Source organism: Phodopus roborovskii, unplaced genomic scaffold, assembly GCF_943737965.1.
Source record: "Phodopus roborovskii unplaced genomic scaffold, PHOROB, whole genome shotgun sequence".
Classification (NCBI taxonomy): Eukaryota; Metazoa; Chordata; class Mammalia; order Rodentia; family Cricetidae; genus Phodopus; species Phodopus roborovskii.
In genome coordinates, this window is record NW_026126540.1 from 12073126 (window position 1) to 12081831 (window position 8706).

At 34.3% G+C, this 8706-nt stretch overlaps 1 protein-coding gene across 1 annotated transcript; it reads left to right on the forward strand.

Annotated features, from left to right (window-relative positions):
- Positions 1-3907: 3907 nt before the first annotated feature.
- LOC127232788 (proteasome subunit beta type-3) lies at positions 3908-4594 on the forward strand. Its single transcript, XM_051199048.1, has one exon. It carries the CDS (start codon positions 3928-3930, stop codon positions 4543-4545), a length of 618 nt encoding a protein of 205 aa, XP_051055005.1. The 5' UTR covers positions 3908-3927; the 3' UTR covers positions 4546-4594.
- The last annotated feature ends 4112 nt before the right edge of the window (positions 4595-8706 follow it).

An 8706-nucleotide genomic window follows, 5' to 3' on the forward strand; every position in this document is an offset into this window, starting at 1 on the left:
CAAAGGAGTATTTTGATGAAAGTATTTGTGGTTTTTTTTCAATGCTTGAGAATTCCATACACTTATAAAACTCATTTTGTTCAAATCTACACGAGTGGCCCCTCCAATTTCTCTGCTATCTAACCCAACCATGATTTCTAGACTTTTTAATAAGACCACCGTGTACACTTATTATTGCCTATACATTCAAATCTACACCAATGGCCTCTCAAATATCTCCCCTATCCATCCCAACCATGATTTCTAGCTTTTATAAATAAGCCCATTGAGTACACTTATTTTTGCCTATACATAGTTGAATGTGTGAAAATCTCCTGGAACCTGCCTCTGATGCACTGAGGAAAGCTGGGCATGCCCTCTGAGGCAGAATCTCTGAAGGAAATTCTTTCTCCCTTGTCATTACCATGTCCATTTATCAGAATAAGAATAGTAAGTTCTCCCATAGAACCAATGATTTATGTAAATGTAGGCCCTTGGCCTGATAATGCCTTAAGGTGTTGTTTATTGCTTGGTTGAGTTAGACTTAAATACAGTCAGGAAAGCAGGTAGTTACTCTACTAAATTGATGCCACCAGAGCACTGTCATGTAACTCTAGTTATAATGTAAGCACCATAAAACTCGTGATAATTTTGCTCACCTAGTATCATACATAGAAATACATAATATGATGAAAGTTAGCCAGTAGAGATAACGATTGAGTTTGATTTCCCTGGGGTAAAGAAAGTAGTTCAGGGAGAGGAGTGAGTATGGAGTGGCAAACAAATACAAAGGGCCTTTTAAAGAACTGTATGAAACTGTAGAAACTTCCTGAAATACATACAAAGACATACAAATCCTGAAATACATATAAAGAATGATTAAATGTAGTTACTCTATAATGGAGAGACAATCACTCACTGTCAGTGTTGCCTCTTTTTAAGTTATTCTCCAGTGGATGCCATTGGCCACTTAAAATGGTACAGACATTGCTATTGTTCTTGGCTCCTCTCTAGGATTTGCTTAAGACATGACTCAAAGGAAACTGAGAAATCTTTCTATTGGTCTCTTAAAGAGTGTATTGTTTTAGGTGATATTATATTTTTTGTTGTGTAAACACATAGCAGAACTTGGTAGATAATTTAGAAATCGAAATCTATTTTATAAAGTTCCTAGTATGTGGTTGGAAACTTTTTAATTACATTGTTGAGCTGGTTCCCTGAAAAGTACGTACTGGTAACTCTCCAAGAAGAGGCTTTAATTTGTAGAATTCTATCACTTCACAATGGCATCAAGGCATACAACTGAAAGGACAACTTGACCTTTGTTTTTCTCTGTGTTCATAAAGAAAACAAAATTAAAGTGACAGTGATCATGTATTTCTAATGCTAGAAAATGAATGCATTAAATTAGAATCTTGTTAACTTTTGTGAATTGAATAGATTAGAAAGTTAATATTTATATTTGTAGTTCATTATGAAACAGAAGATGGAAAAAATTAAGTAGATAATTTGATGCATTTAATAACTTTTAGTTTTTAGGTAGCTGTTACAATATGATATAAGGTGGGACAGTGGATATTGCTCAGTAATGGAGCATTTGCCTGCTGTAAATAAGGGGCTTGGTTTGGTATATAACACTGATAACAGGCAATGAAACAAAGAAAAGAGAAAGTGAAGAGCTAATAGAAATATATCTGAAGTGCAACATTTTTTAAAGCTAGAAGTGACCTATAAAGTTTAACATGTAGCAAAGACAAACTAATTCAAAGTTAGGATTTTAAAAAATATTTCATGGAATTTCAATACCTGTATGGTTATATTAGGTTATGAAAAAGAATGTCTTCATGACTAAAGTAAGAAAATTACACTTGCAAATAGATTAATTTGGATGTGACAACTTAAAAAAATTATTTTAAGTGATTTTAGTGATAATTATTTCCTTTTAAATCTAAAATCCTTACTGTTCTTGGATTCTGACTGAGATTTAAGAAAAATGATATATATTTTAGAATGTTGTGATCAGTCATCAGAGAGAAACATTGAATATTTATTCCAATAAAGATACAACATTGAATATTAATAGAAAACAAAGTTATTTAAGTAAACTAATATAAAACTTACATCTGGACTGGGCTATATCTACACTTTACTTGATAAATATTAGTGTAAGACATGTAAATATTGACTAAACATGCAACAGACAGCACAGAGTCAATGTTTGGTTTTCATGAACACAAGCAAAATGTCAGTCTGGTTCATTTTTCACATGCCAAAATGTGAGGAAGGCACATGCCAAGTTGGTGGGATGGGAGGAAATGGGTAATTTGGAAGATGTTAGAAGGATAGGAGTATTAGATTTCGACCACAGTTTATTTTCCTAATTATTTGAATGTAGAGACAGTAGATTATATCTGAACCATGAAATACAAAGAATTTGAGGGCTATTGGATTAGAATTGAGTTCACATACAGCTGTAGAAGCATTCATAAATGTTTTACAAAAATAGTAAACAATTTATAAATAAACAAAGCCCATCCAGAACTCTATAGAGTTATAAAACAAAAACTAATTTTAGTTTTCATAATAACAGAAGTGATTCATAAACCGTATTGAGCACTGACAGGTCATATCTAATATAGTTTAACTTACCTTCCATGAAAGTTTGAAAAGAACACAAATAATGTTGAGAAGTTTAGAGGTACAACTTAAAATGTTGGAAACTGTTATATGGGAAGTTACATCCATTTTCACATATGGATTTTCAACAATATTTTGGTCTCAGAAATAAGAAATATTCAATTCTTTGTACATTTTTCCTTGCATTATATTATATATATGCATTATATATATATAAATATAGTAATGGTCTTATAATGAATGCTATGACAAAATGCAGATGGAAGCTGATGGATCATCAAATTATCATTTTAGGTTATAGTTCTATAAAAACTGGGTACCATCTTCCAGTTAGTTTAGATTTTTTTCTGAATATCATAATGCCTGTTTTCTTTTTTTTTCTATATTTTTCTATATTTTTTCTATATTTCTGGGCTATAAATCTATTTTGAGTTTATCACAGAGTTTATTTCATCCAATATTGAGTTTTTAATATACTTTCATGTCTAAACATCTGAACAATTAAAAAATCTCCATGGAATTTGGTTATGGGCCTTCTATTAGTTAAGATTGCTCTCAATTTTTCTGTGCTATGACTTCCTAATGTTAGCTGAGGGATAAGTATTTCCTAAGCATTACAGACTAAAGAAAATTGTTTTACGTCATTTTAATCAAATTATTTTTAATACCACTGGAAACAAGCTATATATTTTATTATCTTGAAATTACATTCACAAAGATATGTTTGAAATATTTTTACTATAATATAGAAATCAAATAAGAATTAAATAAAAGTGAAATGTGCTTAGTTTGAATGCTTCAGTGATCCAAAGTACTCATCTGTGAAATGGGGTAGACATACTGTTAGAGACAAAAGGAAACTTTAGAAGATTGGAGTATTTGTTTTTGTAAAATATTGTTATTATATCAAATTATATTAATGGTATTACTTCTAAAAATTTAATTAAGGTCACTAAATGTTGGTATCAAAAGTTAAACACCATGTTGATAAAGTTACTGGAACTAATCCATATTTGTTTGTTTCTTATTATAAATTCCATAATAAGAGTAGTATGGCAATTCATTGTACTTCTCCATATGATAATTAATAACATATGCTAGATTCACATAGTTTCAAACTTTAATTCTTGTTGGTTGACTTCCCATAATGCATTAAATATTTATGCTTCATCCAGTCTTGAGTAAATGCAAATATATGCTAAGGAATATACTTTTATTTCTGTGGAGTGATATTTGATATGGTTAAAGATATTTGATATGGTTAAGATAAGATGTCCTAGAATTGGATCGGAATCCTATTAGAGTGCAATCATGTCTATTATGTCCTATAACAGAGGGGCCGTCATGGCCATGAAGGGAATAAACTGTGTGGCCATCGCTGCGGACAGGCGTTTCGGGATCCAGGCCCAGATGGTGACCACGGACTTCCAGAAGATCTTTCCCATGGGTGACAGGCTCTACATAGGCCTGGCCGGGCTGGCTACCGATGTCCAGACAGTTGCCCAGCGCCTCAAGTTCCGGCTGAACCTGTATGAGCTGAAGGAAGGTCGGCAGATCAAGCCTTACACCCTCATGAGCATGGTGGCCAACCTCCTGTATGAGAAGCGGTTTGGTCCCTACTATACAGAGCCTGTCATTGCTGGGTTGGACCCGAAGACCTTTAAGCCCTTCATTTGCTCTCTAGACCTCATCGGCTGCCCCATGGTGACTGATGACTTTGTAGTCAGTGGTACCTGCTCCGAACAAATGTATGGGATGTGCGAGTCGCTCTGGGAGCCCAACATGGACCCAGAACACCTGTTTGAAACCATTTCCCAAGCCATGCTGAATGCTGTGGACAGGGACGCTGTATCCGGCATGGGCGTCATTGTCCACATCATTGAAAAGGACAAGATCACCACCAGGACACTGAAGGCCCGGATGGACTAACTCCGCACTCTGGTCCCAGTTTCCTTTTGTTGTCTTTTCTTTTTAATAAAATTGCTTTTCTTTCAAAAAAAAAAAAAAAAAAAAAAAAAAAAAAAAAAGATGTCCTAGAGTTGTAACTGACCAGAGAGAAAAGATATTAACAGAATGTAATAAGAAACAAAAGGGTAAGAAGGATATGAGCAACTGCACTTACATAATCCCCAATGCAGTAACTCCATGGCAAGTATGTAGGGGAAATGCCTAATGTAATAAAAGTATTAAGGGTGAGGTTCTTGAAAAATTGTAATTCTTGAGCAGTAAATACACATCTCCCTAATTTCCACACTCTTTCCTGTATGAGAAAAGATGAATGAGATGCTACAGTTCAAGTTGTCAAATCGTCTGCTCTTGGTGGCTCACATCTAAAAGTGCAGCAGTTGGGAAACAGATAAGGAAATTTTCACTACTTCAAAAGCAGCCTGGCCCACAGAGTTCTAGGTCAGCATTGGCTAGAATTAGACCCTTCTTGAAAAGTAAAACAAGACAAAATGAATTCAACCTGAGTGTGGGTGCCTGGACCTTTGTATCTTATGGGAACTCCATGTTTGATGCATGTTTTTCTTTTCTATTGCAAGCTCTAGTGAGAGTAATGATTGAAACTATCAATTCTGGGCAAAGCTATCCCTAAATTGCTGTATTTGAAATAATATTGTAGATTTAACATTTTCTTTATTACAGTTTTTGGCATTGGTTTTGATTATTTTCCTGCATACTAAAACTTAGGTTTTCTATCCTGTGTGTGCTAATAGGAAATGCTTTGCTGTTGTGTGGTTTTCCTAAGAGGATGTGAACAACATATTTTAGCTTAAGTTAGGGCAACCATATCACACTAAAGAAACAACTTCACTCAAGAACAGTTTTGGAGTTAGCTGCAGAAATTTGATTTAAGAGGGGATACATTAAGCACAGAAAACACAGGTAATTGCATCCATGAAAATTCCAGCTCAGTAGGAATGATGATTGATAAATTCTGAGTCCCTGCACCTCTATTAATACTGTACAGGGCATGAGGTCTCAAAGATTCTCTCCTCCACAGCTTTTCACTGAAATTTGTAACCTTGCAACATAATCTGCTAAATGTCATAATCTTGAGGATTTCCTGAAATCTAACCATTTCTTTCAGTTCCTGAGTCTTATGTGTACCAAGACCAAATCATTCTACAAATTTTTTAACCTGAGAAGAAACACTTCTGCAACAGCTGACTGTCATAATGGCAGTCCTGGTGGCTCTAATGATCAGGTTGTTCAGTTCACAGGGATCAAAATCAGTGCTGTATTATTTTTTTATGAAGTAAAATCTAGATAACAAGTTTGGCAAAGCAAGTGGATATTGAACGGTTCCCACATCTTTGAAAGAATGGAAATGAAGTTGTGTAAATTTTAATTAATACCATGCTAACAATGATTATTGCCTCTAGTGTGTTTAATAGATAATTTAATTACTGTCTTCTATTTGTTTCTCTATGAAAAATTCAACTCAAAGGGGAGCAAATGCAATACACAACTAAGTTGAAAAAACCATTCGCATAGTGTCTATGTTCATTTGATATTTAAGAGAAAAATTACTTCTCCAATCAAATTAATGTAGAAGAGCAATCTGAATAAAAGTTCCTTTACTTTATTTTACTATTGCCTCACCAATACAAGAAACACACAAATCAGAACAGAATGAAGATCCATGGGTGAGAGATATCAGAAGAGTAGAAATGAAATCTGAAATCCATTTCTAGTGGTTTCTTATTTCTGATGGGGTATTATTTCAGATTTAACTATCTCAGCAGCAACCTCCCAAGAGAAGTATGCAGTAGACCTGAAAACTGAACGTCACTATTGCTCTGCCTATTATCTTAAGATATGCATGTGCTGGGAGAGAAAGTTTGGATATGTCCTCCAACAAGCTCAGGATTATCTCTGAAGTTTGTAATTTTTGCATTTGCAGCCTGTCAGTTTTGATCATCTTTGGGATCCTGCCAAGCATTATGGGTAGTCCAGTAATTTGTGGTTATTTCATTTTCTGCATCAGAGACAACATTGTGATTCAGTGTAGCAGGAACAACTATCAGTTAGCAAAGAATGGCAACAGTTTTCTCTTCTTTTAATGAGAAAACTGAGGTTAAGAACAGTGAGTGAACTCAACTAGAAGTGGCAGGGATTGTGTTGACATTTATCCTTCCCTGAAGGTGAAGCATCAGTGATCTTGTCAGTAACACTTGTCATAACTTATGTCACTCTAGTCATTTATATGGCTCTAATTCAAGCTAACTTAAAAAAAACACCTTTATGAACATTTTAAAGAGTTGTGAATTATATTCTAATAGTATTAATAGTTACTCCATAACTTCCAGAAATTGTGAAATATTTTATTTCCCATGGCAGGTTTAATGAAAAAAATTATTTATAAAACCTGGAATGAATCGCTTTGAATAATTAAAGTGCCTAATAACCTTTCCTATTCCTCTTCTCATTTCTACTAGATTTTTTTTATTTCTTCCATTTTCTTACTCCTATTCCTTGTCCTACTTCTCTTTAATCTTCTTCAAGTTCAAGTAAATGAATGCACTGAAACAATAGGAGAAAATGTTAAATGAAAACCATTGTGCTTTTATTTGAAATAATCTAGATTTATACTTACCACATGCTATTTCCTAGATTCAGTAAATCTATCATTTTGTAAAATATAGAAAATGAGCTGTGAGATTTTCTTCTTTCAAATCATCTGGAGTCTGTTATTCTATGAAATGTTCTGCACATCCAGATTTACTCTGAGAATATGATCTTTCACAGTCCTGTTAGTTCAGGTTCCCTTGTGTTACACTGATAAAATATTTGTGGGAGCATCGGTTTATAAAACAGCTTTACCAGTTTTAAAAGCTCTCTATTGCTGGAATCAGCATGCATGAAATGATACACAGTTGACAGGAAGAATAACAAATTCCAAGCCCAGATTATAAACTCAGAATAAAACAGCAGGTAGAGGAGATACTGCAAAAAGAGAAAAAAAATGAATATATGTAGATAGTGCTTAGTTCTAAGGAGCAGAGTCGTAAACACTGCTGCTGAGCAGGTTCGGGTTTATTTCAACTATATATTTAAAAAATTCAGGAGTCCTTCAAGAAAGATAAAGGAAGACATGACCACTCATTGACTTTCCTCGAACATCTTGAAGAAAATTTCCTATCTTTTAATATCCCAGTGTTGTTGTTGTTGATGGTGGTGGTGGTAGTGTTAGTGGTCGTGGTGTGGTGGTTGTGTGTGTTGGCACACGTGTGGGTGTGTTTGTGTGCATGCACACATTTGCATATAGTGTAATTTATTTGTAAGTGAAAGGTCAGTCAGTGCAAGGTGTTCTGCTTCTTCCTATTTCTCCATTTATTTCTTGAGACAGGACTTTCAGTGAATGAGCAGCTCACTGTCTGGACCAGTTTGTCAGTGAGCTCCAAGGAAGGATGTGTCTCCACCAATCCTATCTACAGAGTTGTAGATGCATGCCAACATTGTATGTTTTAGTTTGGAGCTATGGAACAAAACTCCAGTCATCATGTTTGTGCAGGAGGCAATTTGGTATTTCTCTATCTACCAGTATTCCTAAGTGACATATTATTTTATTTTTTAAAAAATATCATTTTATATTTGTCATGTCCTGCCTCCACATACATATGTGTAGCATATACACTACTGGTTCACACAAATAGTAGATATTCTCAAACTTGAAGCACAGATGGTTGTAAGTATCCATGAGAGTTAGAGGGATTGAACCTGGGTGCCTTGGAATTGGAAGTAAACCACTGAGGCACCTTCCAGTCCAGAGTGCCAATTTTTTAATTACAATACTCGAAATAGAAAATGCTATATAGTTGATGGGCTTGTGAAAAATTCATTCTCTTTACATAGGCATTTAAGTGTTTTGATTATTGTATGCATCTTTCACTATCATGTTTTAAAGTAAAATTCTAATATTGTACAATAGACCTCAACATAAGTAATACAATGGCTTATGCTAAATTTAATATATTAGCCCTGCATTCTGTGGCTTATGGGGACAGGATTTTATACTAGTTCAGAAGGAGCATCAGGTTGGAGATTTAACTATCTATACTCCATCATTAGAATTGATCCTATCAT